This window comes from Calonectris borealis, chromosome 2 (genome assembly GCF_964195595.1).
Source record: "Calonectris borealis chromosome 2, bCalBor7.hap1.2, whole genome shotgun sequence".
In the NCBI taxonomy this organism is placed as follows: Eukaryota; Metazoa; Chordata; class Aves; order Procellariiformes; family Procellariidae; genus Calonectris; species Calonectris borealis.
In genome coordinates, this window is record NC_134313.1 from 154,490,059 (window position 1) to 154,512,256 (window position 22,198).

The following is a 22,198-nucleotide window of genomic DNA, read 5'->3' on the forward strand; positions in this document are numbered from 1 at the left end:
CTCTATTTGTAGAAGAGCTTTGAGACTATGATGTACTTAAGAATCTTAATGCTTTCTGTTGCTGGATTGCTATAAAAATGCAGGAATTGTATTGATTACTGTGTTTTGAGCTACTTAAAATACAATTTCCACACATGGCAGTTATGCATTGACAGCAAGGGTGTGTAAACTTCTGTCATGCCCTGCTGGTTCAAAATAATGCCTGAAGCTTTTAGTTGCAGTATGTCACTCCTGTTAATGTAGTCAGACACCTTTTTAGGTTTTCTTTTGTGTGTGTGTCTCTTTTAAAAGGTTATCTAAATTGTTCTGGAGATTTGATTATTGAAGCATAGCTGTATAAAAGAGAAGTTATTAGAGTACATTTAGATTTCTTATAAACAACAAAAGTTGAGAGATTCATACTCTTAATAAAATAGTTACATTAAATAGTGCTGTTAGATCACTTCTAGTCAAAATACTTCTGCACCGTTGTCTGCATGGTGAGATATTTCTCCAAATGTGTTATAGTCATTTATATGTAGGCTAAACTGTAGAAAAACCATAAAATTCATGGAAAAGCTGACAGAGCAACCTCAAATAGGGGAAAAAAGGTACTAAGGAATTAACTCAAGGAGATACAGATGAGGGGGAAGTTGAGATTTACTTGGAGTCCAGCATCTGTTTTGATGATTGCTGCACATAGGAGGAAAATTCGTTGGAAGCTGTGAGACTTCTTAAATTATTTATATGTGTGGTAAAACATACTTGGACAATTCAAAGAATAGCTCTAACATCAGGGGAACAACTGTGCACTGAGGAATGTCTTACTGGAAAAAAAAAATCCCTTTTATTTGGGAAAAATATTTTGGATTTAGTATATTTGTATTCATCATCTGAAGTTGGATGGAAGACTTCCAGTTTGTTGGTTTTTTTCATGGGTAGAAAAATTAACTAACTTTAAAATCTTTCCTTAGTATCAAAATAGCAAGATTTACTGGAATGAAAATTCCTGTTTTATAGTCAGCCATTTTTAACAGAGTCCCTGATTAATGTGATTACCAGCTGCATTGCAGTTGCATTAAAGCAGTGAATGACATTTGAAATGCACTTAATTCTTATAGCAAGTTCAAACTGGAGCTCAGCACTTGGTGTTAAAGGCTAGGGCTAAACAGTCAATTCAAAATTACTCAGAGATGAAGCCTGTAAAAAAATCTTAAAGGGGGTAAGCCCTTAAAAAGTGACCTTTAGGGAAAATATTAGTCTCCTGCTGTGGTAATAGCTTTATCCATTTCATATCTGGCATCCACCAAGGGCTCGTATCCAGTTCTAATCAAAGCTGAAACTCTAATGATTAGGCTTCATTTTGAGCCACTCTAACGAGCTGCATTTAGCCATACTCTGTGCAATGTTCCACATTTGCTTTAGCCTATAGAAAGGAAGAAGAATTACAGATAATAAAGCCATGTCTAATCAGCTTTGGATAAGCCCAGCTCTGAGGCAGGGGTTGTTTGTAGGCTTTGTTTAGAATGGTGAGCTCACCTTCGCTGAGTGCTGTGGGCTTAGCAGTTCCTTCCAGATGGCTTTTGAGTATCGCAGTTATAGTAAGCATTCTTTCCTTTCATCTAGAAAATAGATGGCTTGTTATTTAGCAGGGTCTGATTAAACTTGCAGCAGAATTATTCACATTGTGGTTGACATGATTCATCAATTTAATGGTGCATGAAAACAGAGACATAAAAATTATCAGCATATGAAAAGTATATCTTCTGGCTGTGCTGTTTCATTCTGTGTTGAGTTGTAGTGATACTGGTACTAACGTGTTTAATTCCTGCATGGAATGGCTTTGGTAAACGTGCTGTTGTATTATGACATTTTTGATCTCTGGCTTTCCAATAGGGAAAACATTTCTAGAAGATTAAAAGATTCAGATTTACTTCATTTTAAGAAATTAGGGAAAGATGAGTTATTTCCCCCCCATCTCCATTTCTGATACTTCAGTTCTTTTCTAATTCCTTTGCTTTGCTTCTGTCCTTGTCATAGGAACCTGTATATGCTTCTACTTACTCTCCCGTTATACCCGCTCTCCATAAATTTCATCCTTTTCTACCTATTAATCAGGTGAGCAAAAGTCTGCACAATTTAAATGCTCAACAATTTCAAGTAAGCACATTTTGACAGGTTTTTTTTACATAGGAAATTAATAATCCTCTTAACTGATTAACCAGATTAGTAAATGCCGCTTTAAAGAAACGTAGTATTATGCCACTATGCTGTGTACTCTTCTTCAATATACATTCTGCTAGTGTTTCTCTTATGGTTGCTTTTCTAAAAATTCTGTATCTGTTAGGCTATATAGGTGAGAAAGTAAATGGAGGCATTGCATTCATTATAACACTGAAAACTTGCAAGTTGTTAAAAAGGGTATATAAAAGGAGCAATATGTAACTGCACAGCATTTATTTTAGAATAAAATGCTGTATACCCTGGCTTCTCTGTAAGTAATGCGCATATACAATCTAAGATGTAAAATCATCTAATTTATTGACTGTAAAAAACAAGCTGCTTTTGTTCAGAGGTTACTTTCCCATAGTGCTTTTCCGTAGTCCCTGTCTAAAGGATTTTTACCTTGGCATATCCTGCTTCTATTCTCTGACTGTCCCATCTTCCTGCTTCTCTCTCTCTTCCTTTAAGGTCTGTAGTACTAGTTTGAAAGAATCAAGCTCTCTGATTTCTGATGAACATCATCCTTGGAGATGGAAGGTGAAATGCTGTATAAACTTCCTATTTAATTATTGGAGGGAGGAATAAGACAGAAAATTACATTCAGATCTAAGATGCACATTCCCAAAGCAACTTGTGACAACAGAGTTAACTTTGTGTTTGCTTGGGAATAGAGTTCTGCTGCTGTTCCAGTAAATGTTAGAGAAGCTTCATGTGACGTGTTCCTCAAAATCATGTCCTTATCTCTGCAATTCCATTATAAACAATTTGAAGAACTTACTTATGAAGCATTAATAGATAATGAGAAATATAAACTTTCTTCAGCTAGAGCTACATAACAAAGTTGTCTTTGAGCAGAAGTAGAATACTGGATCTTGATCTGAGCAAAAAAGTACCTGTTTCACATGATCAGAGGTAAAAAAAGAAAAGGCAGGAGTGGGCAAAGAAACAAGTTGAAGAAAAACACAAGAAAACAAGGAGAGTTCACTGGATGGTTTCAATAGATCTATGCAAATCTAATTCTGCATTATTACATCTCCTTGCCCCTTGCCTCCCAGCTCAGATCTGTGGTTGTAGTACTACAAGAAATCCATTGGGTTCTTCATTCCCCCACAAAATACAGTGTATGTCACATGTGGGGAGCATTCTGACCAGCATGTGTAATGGCATTGAATCCAAGGGGCAGATATTCACTGCTAGAACAGAGGATGATGATTACAGCAGAGGCTACTGGAATTACGATAAAAATTTTGACTACTGATATTTACTGTTTCCACATTCACTTCCATAGCTGTTTTTGAGGATGATCTTTTACTCTGTTTTTTTTTCATTAAAAATTAAATTTGGGGCTAGTAACTGAAATGTATTAGTGTTACCTCTTCTCTGTAAGCTCTAGTTTTAATATAGCTTTATTACTATTTACTTAGATAACCTATTCATTTTGTTGTGACAGAGTTCATCAGGTCTATGTATCTAGAAGGTAAATATGTAGTCTAGCTTAACATAATATCCCCCCAGTAATGAGAGGAGGACCTTCAATGGGCTATTCATCCCATCTGTCTTAAAAGGGGAACACTCAAAAAGTGTTCATCTTTCCATTGATTGTGGTGAGCTACATCCTGCCCTCTTAGAAAGCTGCTTCCTTCTAGCATAGTGTCAAGGTGCATACAGATTTGTTTGGTTTTTTTCTGGCACAATTAATCATTTTGGTTTTTGTACCAAACACGAGTTGAGTATGTTCTATTTTGCTCAAACCACTTTTGAACAGGAAGATGTGCATTTGCATTTGAGTTTTCTCCTTCTAACAAGACCCATATAAAGTTGCAGAGGAAAACAATGCAGAAACTTTTCCGTACTTGTACAGCTGTTGGATTCTTCTTGTGCTTTTTTTGTCTTAGGAGCCTAAACCAGAGAAGTTACTTGTATTAAAAAGCAAATAGATACTTTTTGGATTCTTCTTTCATATAATTTATAACATTTTAAATGGATCCTGCTTTTGAAAAATACTTTTTTTTTTTAATGTTCATTCTTGGTTTTGGACTCCTCCAGATAGGGGCAGTCTTAATCTTCAACATAGAAAACCATCTCTTATTTCTGGTATCAAAAAACAAAACAAAACCCAAAACAACAAACCAGCATGCTAACAGACCACTCTCAGTTGTGCTCTTGTGACCTAAAAAGGACACTGCTTGGACTGGAAAATTGTAGGGTACAAAATGGAGCATTGCCTAGATGTGGACCCTTCCTTAGCATGAACTGATGCTTCAAAAGCAGTAGAGTGCCTGTGCATACCCTCAAGAAATGTCTTGGGAGTGCTAGAAAAGACCAGTATCATCATCCTACCTAGCCAAGCAGTGGGAGAAAAGTAATCCCTATTTCTAACTGTTCTTGCATCGAGTCTATAACTCCTTCTAAGACTTAAAACAGATGTTTTGGAAAAATACGCAGTCTTTATTCTAAAGTGTCAACATACAGAAAATTCACTGCAATATTAAGTAATTTTTCATGTGTAATTACTCTCACTGGGTAAAACTTAACTCTTAACCCTCTCTTCAGTAAAAATAAATAGTCATCTGATTAAATCTGAGGTAGATTTTTTCAAATCTTGAAAAAATATTTTAGCCCTTTCCTGGAACCTTTCAAAATTGTCTGCATCCTGGATAGAAGTGTAGAGGCTGGAAATGGATGAGCTATTGCAGTACAGATTATCTGTTCAGATAATTCCATGGGAATTTTTCTCATCTTTTCCTGTCTTCCTAATTGGCTGTTTTTTGCTTGTTTCCCTTTTCAAATAACATTTCTCTTAAAAGCCTGGTTTACCAGATTTTTCTGATAACCTTTTTTTACCCATCTATGCGATTATTTCTTCTTTATGTTCATCACTCTTCTGTATGTTGGTGTCATCCTGAGGGTCTTCTCAGCAGAACTGTGTTTTTTTTCCACATGCATGAAAACATTTTGATCAAAGTTGGGACGAATCAGATCACTGCATGGCTCTTCTCTGTTTAGAAATAATTTTTCAGTCAGTTAACTAGTTTGCAGCCTGTAAGCTGCGCTGATATTTTTATATTGCTCAAAAAACTCTCAGAATGTCATCTGTGATTAAGTCAAATATATTAAAGAAATCAGAGGTAACTGTGTTAACATATTTAATCATGCTTGATCTCATCAAACTTACCATTTTGATTAAACCTGTTTTCCATAATGCCATGTGAAATGGCATTAATTACGTGCCTGTGCTTTGATTCTTTATTGATTGTCTTACAGCAGTCTTCCCCTGAGTGTCTGGAACAACACACAGCTTGTGACCTGTGCCTACATGCTTTAGTTCTACTTCTTCTAAATATTGTCCCCATCTGCGCTTTTATCAGTCCTATACATTTTCCCATTTTCAAAGCTTTTTTTTAAAATCACTGCGTGTGTTTGGGGCATCTCCTATTCCAGTTATTTCATGTTGTTGGATGCCAATTCGTCTGATCCTTTTTCTGTTCCACTTCATTTTAGGAATTTATCATTTGTCTGAACACATGGATGTATTTTTCATGACAAATTAGGATATTTCATTGAATGTAACAGCCTTTTTTGTTTAATGGAAAAATAGCATTGGAATCATTGTCTTCCTAAGCTTTTATTTATTCCTGATACACTAAAATAATTCTTGTTTTGGGTTTTTATTGGGGTCTTTAGCTCCCCTTATCAAAATGTAACAGTTACAAATTTGAGATTTGTTCTTCTTTCATGTCGTAATTTTTTTTTTTACTTGGAAATAAAATTTGCACTTAAAAGCTTGTCAGGTTTTACCTTTCTTGCCATATTTTCTCCCAACCAGAATGTGCTTTGACCAACTCATTCCTCCATAAATGCTGTCATTTGGCAGTTGTGAGGGCTTTCTAAACTACTCCCAATTACCAGGTGTAATTGTTCTGAAATTTCTTTTGACAATTGCATTGGCTCATGTTAGTTTTCCAACTATAGTAAATTATTCTTTCTTTTAAGCATCACATATACTTTTGTTTTTCACCAGGACTTTTATAGCAAATTAAATGGGTTGCTCGGTGTCTATTCAACTTATCTTTTTTTTTTAGTTAATTTGTTTATTAATAGAGGAAGGTGGGAGTCTTCACGCATTAGGAAGAGATCTAATATGGAATTGCTCCGAGTTTTGTAACATATGCATCCAGTCTGATTTTTTTTTCTTTTAGGAACTCCAAGGATGTTTTGCCCAACGGAGCAGCTTGAAATCTTCCATTAAAAAAAAAAAAAAGTTTGTTTCTACTGTTAGACAGCTACTTACTCTTTTTTGTCCTTTGACAAGGCTCCAGAATTACTCATGATCTTTCTTACAATTTACATGTGTAGGGATTAACACATACGCATTCCAGGTCTATGTCTTCAGAATTTCCAGTAGTTCTGCAGACTCTGGAGCTTCAGGTACTGGCTGGAGACAAAATTCAAAATGAAGCCCCCTGGCACTTAAAAAAAATTATAAATAATACATATGAAAGAATCCTTATGACTCTACTTCATCCTGCCTCTCCCTCACTTACCCTCATACTGTAATCAAAGTCAGCATCCTCACTAAGTTAAAAGTATTTGTTTTGTGTATGAAATTTCACTTGTGGTTTCTTGAGGTATATATTAATTTCCAGCCAAGATCTCCTTTAGTATGTTGCTGTGGGTTTTTTCTACCAGCTGGTGCCTGTGCTTCGGACATTGGGGGAAGTGAACAGAGCTCACTTCCAGTGTTTTATTTAAAGCATTCACATGCTTTTACAGAAGAGGAAGCAATATTGAATAGATATTGCAACAACAACAATTGCATCTTTTTATTTCTATTGAACGTTTTGGATTTCTAGGGAAAAATGAGAGGTTTGTATCTTGATTATCATGACTTGCAGTCATAGTGTCTAGCTGCCCAGACACTATTTCCTAATAAATGAAGAGCAAGCGTTACTGCAGAGGCACACGGAACCAGAGGAGGGAGTGGAGAGCTCTCATGTCCTAGTCCTTGTACAAGCCACTTCTTGGCTTGTCTTTACTCTTCTGGCTGATGGATACTGTTCCTGGTAAATGCCGAAAACTACGAAATCTCTATTTCGGTGTGTCCTCTTGCAGTCACAAGAGTTTTTATATAAAGTGACTGATGTATTTAGTCTGTTTGATTTTAAGAAAAGAAATAAATAAGAATATTTGGGTTTATATCTCTTCCTGGTATCTTGAAACGGAGAAGAGTATTTATTTTATGTTCACAAGCGTTTGGGTCCTTTTTCATTTCCCCTCTGTGCTTGTATAAGCAAGAGCTGTGATAAAGCTTTAGATTTTCAAGTGTTTTTTCAATTCTAACAGCTAGGTTGTGAAGACAAATGCCAAATGGCACACACTTGAAAGTAATTCTAGAGCTGACAGTCCCACGGACTAAAAATACTTTTATACTTGATTTCTATGCAGTATAATCCCTGAAATGTTGCTACTTTTTTGAGATAAGTGCATTGAAGCAATATTTCTTTGGCCTGACCTAGCTACAGCAGAGTGTGTAAATTCAGTTTCTTTCCTATTTAATGTACCGTCTTCAATCCTTTGTGTTAGGAGGGCACTAAGATACTTAGTGCTCCTAGCTGCTTCTAATCACTCAAGCTTTGGCTGCTCCCTCTAAAGCAAATGAGGAAAGCTGAGGATGACCTAAAAAAAAAAAAAAAAGGGAGATGATCACAGTCATTGGAAAAAAATTCAGTATAGCAAGCTGACATAGGAAGTAAAGTGAGCAGCCTTTGGAGAGATAAGGCTGCTAATTCTGCCTGGAGAATTGAGTTACTGTAAGAGAGTGATTTGGAAATCACAAACTGAAGTTATGCTGCTTCATTTTTATTCCCTGTGCCACCTGCAGATTTGTACACTTGAAAACATCTGCTGAAAGTCAGTTTAGTGATCTCACTAGTGTAGCAAGTCATGTTTCAAAAGAACAAAGTCTGGAAAATTATATTGTACACAGAGTAAATGGTATGGTTTGCTTTGCTTAGAGGGATGTCATTTGCCTTGGCTGGTAATTTCAAGAAAAGGTCAAAGAGCAGAGACCAAAACCTTATCTTCACAGTGTAATGGGGCAGCAAGACAATGAAGCTTCTCAGGGTCAGGGTCACTAAGCTGTGTCTGTGACTTTCCTTCAGTAGCTTGTTCTCCTGTTCTTTTCCCTCTACAGCTAGCAGTTGAAATGTTCAGCCAGTCCTTTGCTATATCCAGGTCAGTTTATCTATTTTTTTAAACATCTCTTTCTCTTTTCCCCCAAAAAAGCAGAGAATGGCAGATAACCAGGAGAGTCAGATGACCATTGAAGAAAGGAAACATCTGATTACAGCTCGAGAAGAAGCCTGGAAGTCCAAGGGTAAAGGAGCAGCCAATGACTCCACGCAGTTCACTGTGGCTGGCCGAATGGTAAAAAAAGGTCAGTGATGAAATGATCCTAATATAAATAAGCTACTGCTTATCTGTCTAGTCAAAATAAAGTCAAGCTAAAGCTATGCAGAAACAGGATCCGTGTTTAGCAAGAGGAGGACTGTTTATCTTCAACGGAATATCATGTCATGAGGCTGTTCGTTCTAGCTTCTTGTGGCCATTGGTATGGATCCATTTTGTTCTGCCCTGTTGCACTACCATCCAGTTATTACTGGGCTCTATCTGACTGGTGGTAGTCAATCACTTAAACAGTCATACGTTTTGTTTTTCCTTCTAATACAACCCAGAGGGCACAGTTGGATTATTCTTTCTTATTTATTCTTTCTTTGAAAACCCAGGTGCACTGTCTAGAGAAAAGTTGTGAAATCTAGTCGTTGCTATTGCTGGCACTTCCCCCGCTCCTAGGATCACTGGGAATATTTAGCAAACACGTGTTATTTTTATGGATGCTGTTTTGGACAACAACTTGAAGTGTTGTGTTAGGCTGAAGAAATCACTGAACAGATTTCTGCATAGAACCAGGGAGTAGAAATGACAAGGGAGCAATGTTGACATTTTTGAGATCTCTTGAATTCAGTCACTGTTTCCAGATGCAATCATTCTTTTGAAGTGGACAGAAGTCTCTGAATGCTCTACATGGTAGAAATACAGCTGTTCATGCAGTGTGTCTGGGAAGATGATAGCTTTGCGAAGACAACACCTAAACTGATCTCTTGTGGTTAATGAACACTAAATTTTGTTTTGTTACAAGACTTGGTTATTAAACACAACAATGAACCTTGAGTTAAATGACAACCACCAAAAAAAATCATTGTGGGGTGAGGGCAGTATTGCAACAGGGAGTAACTCCATTTGCAATCCAAGCCACATTCTGTTGGCAGATAAACAGATACATGGTATTAGGAATTACATCTATTAATGATGTAATTAGTAACGTATTTTAGCTGCTGCTTACATTGTTTTGCTGCTAGAAATGCCAGTGGTCAGTGTTTAACCTACTTTGGAGGGTCACCAAGAAAAAGTGTTCAGTTGTCCACAGACTGCTTTTTGATTTTTTGGGGTTTTTGGGGTTTTTTTGGTTTTTTGCCAAATAGATTGGTCTTTGGAAAGGAATAGAGGGTGATAGCATTTGCTTTTTCTTAATGGGAAAAGAAAAATACCTTGAAAGGATCTCTTCAGGTACTGCGATCATTCTGGTAATCCAGTGACAGTGGCATCAATAAAAGTAGCCCAAGTGGGATTTTATTCAGATGTGTGCTATTTTTGTTGCCTAAAAGAATAAATTATCATGATGAGTTTTTAATTTAAGAGATGATGAGAAAGCAGTGCAAAATTAAATCCTTGTTATATACATGTGCACAGATGCTGTATTTTAATTGCTTCTTATGGCTGAAAATTTTTCAGTCCTAATTGGAAGGTGATCCTTTACCAACATCTGAAGCAGTTCTCAATGTGGTCTTGTGGATTAAGTCCTGGGAGAGCTGCTTAAGAGCTGTGACCTCTCAAATACGTCTTGATGAAGGTTTTACCAGTTGACTTAAAACCTGCTGGAATTTTGAGTCTCTTAGGTAACAGGGAAAGCTACTCGATTATATTCTAAATCTATCGTGGTATTTGACAATTATGTCTTGCTAGGAGTTGCAGTAAAGATAGTGGAAGCGTGGTTAGTATGTATTCTCCCAGCACAATATCATTTTAATCTGATCAAAATAACTGAAGGCTTAAACTTATGTGGGTCAGTAATTAGTAAGCTATGGCTAAGTGGAAAATCGATATTAGAAGAAAGTTTAAATGACAGTTTCCCCATTTACTGAAAGTCTAGGCAACAAGAGGTAATAGATGCTATTCTTTGCTTCAGTATGGTTTTTTACCTAATAAAAAACATGAAACCTATAGAGTGCCATTTTTCTTACTGGAGCAATGTAGATTCATATGAAAAGAACTAAACAAAAATAATCTGATTTTATCCACTGGGTCCAGAATGAATTGCTTTATGATAGTTACTGGAAAGGAGGGAGGAGAGTACAACAAAAGGAGGGAGTAGTGCTTGATATGGTGGGGACTTTGACTTCCATTTCTACTTCCATTTCCACGTGTTCTTAAAAACGCAACAGGGCCCAAGAATTACTGCTTAATCCAGGTTCAGCATTCACAGGTCAGATGCATCGTGCTATGTGTATAAATACAGATGGGTTTAAATTAAAAAAAGGGAGTGAGGAGGTGGTGGTGGTGAAGGTGCCAAGCAAGATCTCGGTAGTTTTCCTGCTAACATATCTTTTTGTTCAGAACAGTTGCATGTTTTTAAAATGTGGCTTGTGGTAGAACTGGAGTCCAAAATGTAGACCAAGTGAACTGCTGCTACCTTGAAAACAAGCAGAATGACTGTATTCAAGAGAAAGCACATATCTTGTGTTAGCTTGCTTACAGACACTTGGAAACAAAGCTTTGTTCTTGTGAAGGGGACAGTTTCTGAGGCTGCTGTTGATTTAAGGAGCCGGCAGGGCAGTACGCTCTGCCATCCCTAACACAACAGTTGTGGAGGCTGGGGAAGTATGAGGGACTGTAGGAAGTGGCCAGGCTCGTCTGCTTTCCCTAAGTAGCTTCCCCTGTCATCATTGTTGGAAATGTGGGCTGACGCAGGACTGCATTTCCTATCTTCTGTGTTCTTACGCAGGCCTGGCTTCTCCAAGTGCGCTAACACCAGTAGCATCCCCTTTCAGTAACCGGCAGAAATCTACCACTCCAGTTACAAAGCCCTTGGAAGGTAAGAAATTAAAATGGCTGAAATACATTCAGGCTTTTTTACTTCCTGTCAATTAACAACTTTTACTTTCTGGTTTGCTTAGAAATTGAAGCCAGGCCTGATATGCAATTGGAATCAGATATGAAGCTTGACAAGCTGGAGTCGTTCTTGGGAAGGCTGAATAACAAAGGTTGGTAGAATTGCCAAAGGTGGCAATGTATCCACCCTCCGACTTCAGTAAATCACTTAAAGTACCTCTTAGTTAAAATATCTGGTAACAGAAACTGAGTATTTCTTTGTTCAGACTGCACTTACACAGTTTATTTTTGTGATTTGGTCTTTGCTAAATTTCAACAAAAAAGCCTTATGCTATTGTATTACAAATGTACAATAGAATAAATCACAAATGCCGAAATAACTTTCTTCTTTCTCTACACACGATGTACACATTCTTCTTGAGAGCAAAATTTCTTAAAACCACACAGCCAGTCTGAACCATATTGCCATATACAGTGAAACAGCTTTAAATGTAGTCTAATCTTATTAAAATCAAGATAGGACACCAAGCTCCTCCCAAGCACAATTCATTCACCTTACTGCTTTTTTGAAAACTGACTCTCTGTAGCAGCTCATACAGTTTCCTTCTACAGCTTGTTGGTTACTTATGAAGTTATCTAGAGTTCTCTGGTGTTTCCATCTCATATATGTGTCCTCCCATTTGTAAAACAAAAATCCTTTTGTAATTTGTAGAATGTCAAATACCATAAACAAACATATTCACATTTCAGCAGAGGAGGCACTAGCATAGGATATTGATTGTGCCATACTCACTAGTCTAAGTAGTGACTTTTCCACTTGTAGTTCTAGTAGATCTTTTCAAAGGAAGGAATTATGTTGTGGGAGGCAAGGTGGAATATACAAGACCATAAAATGATTGTATCACCCTACCAAAACAACTCATTTTTGATAGTGCCTAATTTTTTATTCAGATATATTTCCATTTTGTAATAAAGATTATTGCATATGAGTAGCAGTTACCCTCTGTTTTTATCATTCTTTTCCAACAGACTTTTATACCATCTCTCCTTCAAATTCCATCAATTAAAAAAAAAAAAACACCAAAAAAAAAAACCCCCAAAAAAACCAAAAAAAAACAAAAAACACCATCACCACCCCAAAAAACCCCACCCCAACAACTACCAGACAAGCCACGTTCACCTGTTCTAGAGTTAGAAACTCCAGTATGATTATTTATTGGGTGAGGTGTTTTTTTCCTGCAGTTGCTGGGATGCAAGAGACAGTGCTGACAGTTACAGGGAAATCTGTGAAAGAGGTGATGAAGCTGGATGATGATGAAACGTTTTCCAAATTTTATCGCCATGTGGATTTCCCTTCCTCCTCAGTGCCTTTGGACCTTGATGAGGACTTTGATGCCATCTTTGACCCTTATGCACCAAAGTAAGAACTATTTTTTTTTTCCATTGTTATGAATGCAGACATAAGGGCGGTGGTCAAAATGTTCAGTTTTAAGTCATCTTGTAGGTATCTTAGTACTGGGCATTTCTTCTACTCATTTCTGAAATCACTCTTCTGCCTGAATCAAGGAACTGATCCTGATTTCCTAACAAATGTCACAACCAAAATCAAAGCAAATCTCTTGTCATTAGATGATTCTGACTAGGAAAATTAACCGATGGTTATAAACACTGCTTGTTTTTCAGGTTAATATCTTCTGTAGCAGAGCACAAACGTGCAGTTAGGCCTATGCGCAGAGTCCAGTCCTCAAGAAACCCCCTGAAAATGCTGGCAGCAAGAGAAGATATTCTTCATGAATATACTGAACAAAGACTGAATGTTGCCTTCATGGAGTCAAAGCGAATGAAAGTAGAAAAAAGTAAGCTAACAGGATGATTTGTACAAGACACTGTCTTAGTGTTTTAATTAAAAACAAAACAAAATAAAAAATCCGAACACAAATCCACAACTGAAGGAATGGAGCATATTCTCTGAGAGGCAATAAATTGATTGAGGTATAAGGTTGAATGTGGGCTGTCTAGGAGGTCTGGAGAGAAAGGCATGTGTGACTTCCTCAGGGAAAGCTACCTACAGCCACCTCCTATGCATAGGTTTAATTATTTATTTTCAGCATAGTCACCTTGTGCAGAGAGAGTGAGTGCCACTGCACCTGCAGGGTGAGGGCAGGAGATAAGGAAAGCAGATCTAGCATTATATTATGCTGGCGGGAAGAGCTGGCAAGAATACATAAACTTTTGATCAGGTACCCTGTCCTCAATTTTGGGTCCTAGTTTTCTCTCAGAAACTGGAATTAGCCTTCTTGACTCCGAAAGATTAATTTCCATAAAGGATCAGTGGTCTGCGGCAGGGCTTTGTGATGTTGCTTTCTCCTGACAACCAGATGGACAGCAAGAGACGTTATTGTAAAATTTATTCAAAGGTTTGTCAAACCACTTTTACCATTTTGGGTACAAGTTTTCCTTATTACATTTGAATAAAGGGAAATCATCTTTAAACATTGCCTGTATTGACGAAAACATTAATTATATGTGTAATACTTTGTTGCCATTTGATGAGAAGCATTTCCCTGAGTTATAAATTCATAAAGTACTTTCTCTTTGATTGAGAAATAAGCAAAAGTAGCCAAGAATTTAGGCTCTAAGTTTACAGTAAAACATGACTAAGACTTTGAAATGTAAATGGCTGTTGCATCACACTGACTGAGACAAATTTGAAGGGAATTTCAGTTAATTAGCCTTGGCTACTCTGCTGTCTTTTATCATTGATCAACTATAAGGCATTGAAGATCTACACAGTACTTCACAAAACATTGGGTAAGACATGTTTCCTAGCAAAGTTGGTATTTCTGCCAAATAACATAGTTCTGACACTGACAGTTTACCCTTGGATGATATCTAGAAACTTAGGTACTACTAAACCCACAAAGCTTTTGGGCTAGCAGTTAATCTGAGTTCAAGCTGGTTTTGCTGTTGCTATTGAGAAGGAGAAAGACTGGAAATAATGGGGGGAAATAATTTTTTTAATGCAACAACCATTTTTTTTATAATTTTGTCCTTCTTTTGTTTTTTTTTTGTGTGTTTTTTCCTCCAACTTCTTTCTATGTACAAGTGTCTACAAACTCAAATTTCTCAGAAGTAGCACTTGCTGGCTTGGCAAGCAAAGAGAACTTCAGCAACGTTAGTCTGCGGAGTGTTAATCTAACAGAGCAAAACTCTAACAACAGTGCTGTGCCATACAAGAAGCTAATGCTGCTGCAAGTTAAAGGTATGTTGGAACTGCTTTACTTTCCATACCTAATAGGCTGATTGTAACATATGAGAGCTGCTTATCCAACCACAGTTGGATGCTTAGCTTGTTCTAGATCTCCAGCTTGAGATTTATGTCCAAAACCTAAAAGAATAAGTGAGAACTGTATGACAAATGCAAAACCTTACAAACAGGTTTGCATTGTGGCCGGGAGAAAACAGAGAAAACAGAATATTTCAGGAATTCTAGCCATCTCCTGTGGAAATTTTTGAACTGTCCCATTCCTCCAGTGCTCAGTATAACTTGGAAGTGACATGACAGTGTTCTTGCTCCACTTCCCCTTACACTGCGTAGTAATGTATCTGATTCTGCAAAATAATAGTTACTTTTTTGGCAAAGTAAAATTCTTAAAACTTTTTACTGCCTACAGAAACTGTGTCATAGCTTTACTTAAGCAAATGTAAAGTATTCTGGAATTTGGCTGCTGTCTGCTATGTACTTAATTCATTTCTTTCCAGAAGGACTCAAAGTTGTTAAAGTGAGAACAGGAAATAATAGACATATTAGTTGATAGGAGGTAATGGTTTTTTTGCTTCTTGTGAGTAGTCTTTTAATTCTTCTTTAACAGTCTGTTTCCATATATTTTGCTAAATGTGCTGGGATTGTTTGTATTTCATTCAAAACAAATTAGATCTTGGCATTTGATAGCAGTAGTCAAAGGAATATAATTAGCTTTGTTTTCTCTTTAGGAAGAAGACATGTTCAAACAAGATTAGTTGAACCAAGGGCCTCGTCACTGAACAGCGGAGACTGTTTCCTGTTGTTAACTCCACATTTCTGTTTCTTATGGGTAGGAGAGTTTGCAAATGTCATAGAAAAAGCAAAGGTTAGTACTAGTTGGTTTTTTTATTATTTATTTTTAGAACTGTCGCAGCATATGTCTCTTTGATATAATTGAGCCTTGGTGCCAGTTGTCTCAAAAAGTAGCATGCAACTGATAGCCGCTGACAGGTAGATATGCAGGATTCCTGTAAATATGTTTTAGCCTGTGCACTGAATGAAAGCCGACATAGGAGTGTGTAGGTTGTGAAACTGCAAGAAAAAAGAGGATATCCTCAGGAAACAGATTTGCACTCATACAAAAAATAGTCTGAATTGCAGGATGTCCTTTTTATTACCATGTTCATTAAGATCAAGTCTTGTTTTAAGGCAAATGAAAGAATGAATGTATTTCTGTAACATTTTCTTTAGTGTCTGTTTATTTAGTGCAACAAATAATAACCATTTTTTCTGCAATTTGCTCTATTATATCCTATCTACTTTTGCCTTCTCCCTGAACAAGATATGCACAAGTATTCCAAATACTTAAGCAATCCTGTTCAAGTAACTGTTAATCTCTTAGGCTTCAGAACTTGCAACTTTAATTCAGACAAAGAGGGAACTTGGCTGTAGAGCTTCTTATATACAGACCATAGAAGAAGGAATAAATACCCATACCCATGCAGCCAAAGACTTCTGGAAACTCCTTGGTGGACAGACAAATTACCAGTGTAAGCATTCTTACAGTTACAGTATCTGATGTTTTATCACAGTAAAATAGTTGAGTCAGTTCTCTTTACTAAAGATAGTTGGATGTTAACATTTTTTATTATTTTTGACAATCTTTTCCTTAAGCTGCTGGAAGTCCTGAAGAAGATGAAATGTATGAAGCTGCAATAATAGAAACAAATTGCATTTACCGCCTCGTAGAGGATAAACTCATTCCTGAGGATGACTACTGGGGAAAGGTGCCAAAATGTACCCTGCTACAACCAAAAGAGGTATCGTGCCACTTAATGCTCCTGTGGTAAGTGCAGGAACATACAGCTAATAACAACTTTCAGTAACTGCAAATGCTCATGGAGAGGCTCACTGAAAATTGGATCATCCGTGTTTCTGAAAAGCTTCTAAACACTTTGCTCTCTAGAGTGTGCTGCAGGTCTCAAGAAGTTAGATCATGTTATCTTTAAAGTGAAATACTATTTTAGGAAGTGTAAATCTTTTTGTCAACAGTGGCTCACTCCAAAGTCATGAAGTGCAAAACAGGCAGCACTTTGGAAAAACAAAACAAAATAAAAACCTGTTTTCCCTTTCAAGCATTTTTATTTCTATCTTTCACAGACTTTTCCCTTTCAAACAACCATTTCACCCATCTAAGTAGGAATGAGAGCAGATTTCCAAAATAAAGACACAATACATTTTCTTGAAAGTATTCAAGCTGCTGCCTGTTTGCTGAGCCATTACCCATGCTGTATCTTCTGTCAGCCTTCCCCGGCTGCAGGACGAAGCATAGGTCTAAATGTCAGTGAAAACTGCTGTAACTGGACAGCAATCAGTCATGCAACAGAATCAGGTTTTTAGTAATAAGAGCTCCCTAATCTGCTAGTGACCTAGCTACCACCTAAAGATACACCTCATAGTATTCCCCATGCTTGCTTCCAGTCATCCTCAACAATTAGGTGTCACAGTGCAGACCACTGCCCTGGCCTTACTTGCATTGCAGTGCTACTTGTTAGTGTCACTGCAGAAACTGAGGTATTTGGAGGAGCTTGTGTTCAACGCACTGTCAGCTTGCAGCACTAGGAAACTGGAGGATCAGAGTATCATCTAACCTAATGGTAGGTTGTTTTTTTGGTTTGATTTGGTTTTTAGGTGCTGGTGTTTGATTTTGGCAGTGAAGTATATGTATGGCATGGAAAGGAAGTTACTTTAGCACAAAGAAAAGTGGCATTCCAGCTGGCAAAACACTTGTGGAATGGCACCTTTGACTACTCCAATTGTGACATAAATCCTCTGGACCCAGGGGAATGCAATCCCCTTATACCCAGGTATCAAAACTGAAGTTTAGTCTCATTGCAAAAGCTTAGTTTTCTTGCCCTTATTTCACAGTGTTTAATTTTATTCTATTTCTTTTGTTGCCTTGTACAGAAAGGGACAAGGACGCCCAGACTGGGCTGTGTTTGGCAGACTCACAGAACATAACGAGACCATATTGTTCAAAGAAAAATTTCTTGATTGGACAGAGCTGAAGAAACTCAATGAGAAGAATTCTAGTGAATCCCTTCACCAGAAGGTGCATATAATAAGCATGCTAGGTATTTCAGACTAGATGACCTAGCTGGGTTGGAAGCAAGGGACGCTTGTTCTCAAGGATCCAGAGCATTTTCTTTATCTTGCGGGCTTTGACCTAGGGGTCAGAACAGTGAACCCACAGAGTTGCTTTATATTAGTGCCAAGCAGCTCAATGAACATGGCCAAGGTAGTTTTGACAAGGTATCAAATGATCACAAGATATTAAAGTACTGAAATATGCAGGAGTCAAACTGTTCGAGTGGAACTGTGGGGTAGGAAGAAAAAAGCTATGCTCAAAGAAATCTCTTCTGTGTTTTTTGACAGGAAGAATCCAGATCTGACTCTAAACCATATGATGTCATGCTAATGGTAGCTGTGCCCCAAACGACTGTAGGCACAGTCTTGGATGGAATGAATATTGGCCGGGGGTATGGACTTGTAGAAGGAGAAGATGGGAGGCAGTTTGAAATTATCACTGCATCTGTGGATGTCTGGCACATCCTGGAATTCGATTATAGTAGACTGCCTAAGCAAAGCATAGGGCAGTTCCATGAGGGAGACACATATGTGGTGAAGTGGAAGTACATGGTGAGCACTACAGGTTAGTGAACAATTCCATTTCATCCTGCTGAAAGATGGAGAAGTGCAGCTGAAACTGCTGCTGTTAGTGGTGAGATCCAGACCTAGACTTCCTTGGATGTGAAACTGTTTTAAAGGTTAGAAATTACGTTTTAGCCTTCCTAGGCCATTAAGAAGTAGACATTATTATTATATTTTGTTTAAAAGAAAGTATTAAAAAAAAAAAAGCTGTAGTTATTTTTTATACATCAAATGTAATACTGTCCATCTCTGCTTTTACCCAACAGTGGTGTTGTACGTGTTCACAGGACAGCTCATTAAGCCAGAATTGTGCCCACAGCTTAACATCAAAATAACTAGGCAGCTGGACTAATGACAGTGGTCTGAATGTCTTACAAGAGAGGTAGGCTTAGCAACAAGGAAAGCCTTTGCTGGGTAATGGAGAACAGTAACAATGACAGGAAAAGCCTTGCCAATTCATTGCCCTTGCTGTCTTTTTTGCTGTTTCTGGAAACCCTTTGTTATGGGTTTCAGTCTCAAGTGGAAAACTTTAGCAGTGTTCTGACAAAGAGCCTGAAAGCAGCAGGTAAATGTTGAGAACCAGTCAGCTCGGTGTGCTCATTGGAACTCTCCCTTCTGGCACTAAATTAAGAATAGGTGGCTTTTGTGGTAAGTAAAATAGAAATGGTCTAAAAATGATTGTTTTGAATAGGAAAATATTAGAACTGGTTGAAAGCAGTATAACAGCTATATAGCTTCAGGCTTTTAGCCAAAAAATGTAGGTAGGTCTTGTTCAGGATTGTTGAGTTCACATATTGGCAAATCCAAGAAAAATACAGAAGCTTGTAAGTCTTGGGAGAAGTGTGTAACACTAATACTGAACTGTAAACAGACTCCTAATCAAAATGGATGAAAATATATTCCATCACTCCAAAACAGAATAAATTTTTATGTAGGAGGCAGTATTTTTATGGGCTGAATGTACAGATAAGAGTAAAACCCATAAATTTTAGAAGTGCCTAGTGGATTGAGTATTCTCAACTTGAAAAAAACAGGATGCTTTCTCCTAACTATTTCAGTTGGATGCTACTCAGCACTGCTGAAATCAAGGCAGAAGTTTTAATACTTTTTTAAGAGTCTGGTTTAAAGCTCTTGGGTTTTTTTAAATCTTTGATTTGATTATATTTGTTTATTCAGTATTTACTGGAAAGAGCAAAATATTCCATAATTGGTTGTATTGTTGAACTTTACTTGCTGTAAACATTATTTGCTTATCATAACAACTAAATACCAATTCTTTTTTTTTTTAAAAAAAAAAAGAGTTGCTGCTAACCCACTTTCCAGACCAACATGAAATACGGAGTTAATTTTTAAAAATAAATAAATAAAGCTTACCTAATCCTAACTTTTTTATGACTGAAAAATACTGCTTTGGTGTTCTTTTGTTCTGTAGTTTTCCTTTCTAATATCACTTTACCAAGAAAGACTTTTCTTTTATGCCTCTAGCTGTCTCAGCTGTTGCTGTTTCCAGTACAACTCAGCCAGCTACTCTCCTGCTGCCAAAGAACAGTGTGTAATGTGGAAAATGAGCCATAATGCACTCTTCTGGTAACATAACTGGACATACCATTTCACATGCAAATTGGCTCAAGTGATGTCAGTTATTTTTCTCCAGATAGTACCAGTTCTTTCTACATCTCTTTCTCTGGCCAACGCAGGCATGTGGGCTTACATCCACCTCATAAGACAATGCCAACTTTGCACGGGGATGTACTGGCTTGGAGACCTAATGTTCCTCCAGTTGGACATTTTATCTTTCCTGTTCTGGACAGGACAGTGTTGAGCTGGCAGACGAGATTAAACCACGTGCTGTTTAAACCTATAGCCAGAGTACTTTCTTCAGCATGTGCTTTCTGTTTTGCAGTTGGAAGCAGGCAAAAAGGAGAGCAACAAGTAAGAGCTGTTGGAAAAGAGAAATGCGTGTATTTCTTTTGGCAAGGAAGGCACTCCACGGTGAGTGAGAAAGGGACATCGGCACTGATGACAGTGGAACTTGATGAAGAGAGAGGAGCACAGGTGAGCTTCCTGCAGACCTAGCTGGCAGTTCTGGTAAGACTTGCCTGCCCAAGTAGCCACTAACAGTAAACGTGGGTGATCTTTTTTGCCTCCTTGCTTTCTGTAAAGGTTGTCTTGCCAGGACGTAAACATGGGTGATCTTTTTTGCCTCCTCTCTTTCTGTAAAGGTTGTCTTGCCAGTACAAATAGCCAGCCCTCAAAATTACTTTTGGCTTTATTCCAACTTCCACACTCACATAAGCTCCTTTATGGATTGTCATTCCCAAATCCCACTTCTAAAGATGATGTTTCTGAGAATGACTGAAGAAGAATGTCTTCCCTCCTCTCCCTGCAGGAATAGGTGAAGCATAGTTAAACAAATTTGTGCCTTCCCTTCCATACATGTTCAGATAACAGGACTGTCTTCCTAGTGCTGAGCACAGGAGAAGCACTTTCTGCCAGGCCAAGGCGTGAAAATACATTTGAAATTTTCAATGTTTACTCTGTAATTACGGAGTAGATTACCTTGTTTTGCAGAGATTCTAGCAACTGCAGATAATAGCTAGTTTGAAGCTCAGAGGACAGGCTAGCTTGCTTTGTCTTTAGGTGGAGTTAGGCTTTGCTGTGGCTTGACTGTTACCAGCACAAAAGAAGGGAGATTTAAAGTTAGTTTCTGTACCTTGATAATGCTGTAATTAGTTTTTTAACAGCAGCATAGACATGACCAGTAAGACAGGAGTTCATAGAGGAGACACACAAATGCACTTGACCCAGAGTGTGGGACGCTGTGCAATGTAGCTGATTTAACAATTGGCTACATCAATTTCATAATCAAAATGCAATGTTTAATGAGCAAAGAACATGCATGTTGTCATGTAAACCAGTTCACAGCAAATTGTGAACCTACTTCAGTTCCTGCAGTATCTCATAATAGTTTCAAAGAATATCTGGCAAGATGGCCCAGTCCTGTAAAGAATTCAAATAATGGTTAGTTTAAACTAATTTAAATTGAGGTTTATTTGGTATCCCTTATCCTCTGAAACTTGATTGTTGGATTCCAACTAGAGGTTTCTTTTAATATGCAGGTCACATATGAAACCCATTGCATGCTGATATATATGGTAAATTAAACAATAGTCAGCAGTTGTAAAGTACAAGGAAAGCCATCTGCATGGGTGGCCATAACTATATAATTTTTAATAATCCATAGAGACTAGTTTTCCTGAGTCTGTATACTTGCTTCATTTTTTTAATGAAGAGTGGTGCTTTCAATTTCCAGGTACAAGTGCTTCAAGGGAAAGAACCGCCATGCTTCCTGCAGTGCTTCCAAGGAGGGATGATTGTGCATGCTGGAAGAAGGGAAGAGGAAGAAGAAAATGCACAAAGTAAATTACTGTTGGTTAAAAGCTTCTGCCCCAAAATCCTTTTTTACCTATGGTGAAGGGCTTTGAATTCAGTCTCAACTACCATACTCTGTAGAAAAGAGAAATGAATGCCATGAAACCCATGAGACAGCTTTGCCATGCTTTGTTTCAAGGTAGTTTTTCTTCTTTGAGCTTAGAATGGATTTTGTCACCCTAGAGCAAGCTGACTTTATTGTATTGATATGCATATAAATGGTTCTAGTTGTTTTTTTTAATTAAGCAAAGTGCCTGTTTGCTTTAAAATATGTTCTTTTCTACATAGTCTGGGCAAAAGAGTATTTTTATGAGCAGTTCTCCTGCTCCAAGGAGAACTCTAAGCTTTTGTTACCCATTCATTACTTTTTGCAATATATTC

At 37.5% G+C, this 22,198-nt stretch overlaps 1 protein-coding gene across 2 annotated transcripts in view; it reads left to right on the forward strand.

Annotated features, from left to right (window-relative positions):
* The window catches only part of SVIL (supervillin), a 141,453-nt gene that overhangs the window by 110,136 nt on the left and 9,119 nt on the right, over window positions 1–22,198 (forward strand). The window contains exons 15-28 of one of the 2 annotated variants that reach the window (XM_075144001.1): window positions 8,488–8,638; window positions 11,324–11,413; window positions 11,496–11,582; window positions 12,673–12,850; window positions 13,114–13,286; window positions 14,537–14,692; window positions 15,424–15,560; window positions 16,077–16,224; window positions 16,349–16,494; window positions 17,366–17,541; window positions 17,642–17,786; window positions 18,110–18,386; window positions 20,289–20,440; window positions 21,699–21,804. In XM_075144001.1, the coding sequence (XP_075000102.1) occupies window positions 8,488–8,638; window positions 11,324–11,413; window positions 11,496–11,582; window positions 12,673–12,850; window positions 13,114–13,286; window positions 14,537–14,692; window positions 15,424–15,560; window positions 16,077–16,224; window positions 16,349–16,494; window positions 17,366–17,541; window positions 17,642–17,786; window positions 18,110–18,386; window positions 20,289–20,440; window positions 21,699–21,804 (2,122 nt within the window). The remainder of the gene's footprint in view (window positions 1–8,487; window positions 8,639–11,323; window positions 11,414–11,495; window positions 11,583–12,672; window positions 12,851–13,113; window positions 13,287–14,536; window positions 14,693–15,423; window positions 15,561–16,076; window positions 16,225–16,348; window positions 16,495–17,365; window positions 17,542–17,641; window positions 17,787–18,109; window positions 18,387–20,288; window positions 20,441–21,698; window positions 21,805–22,198) is intronic. The other variant, XM_075144002.1, reaches the window with a different exon arrangement.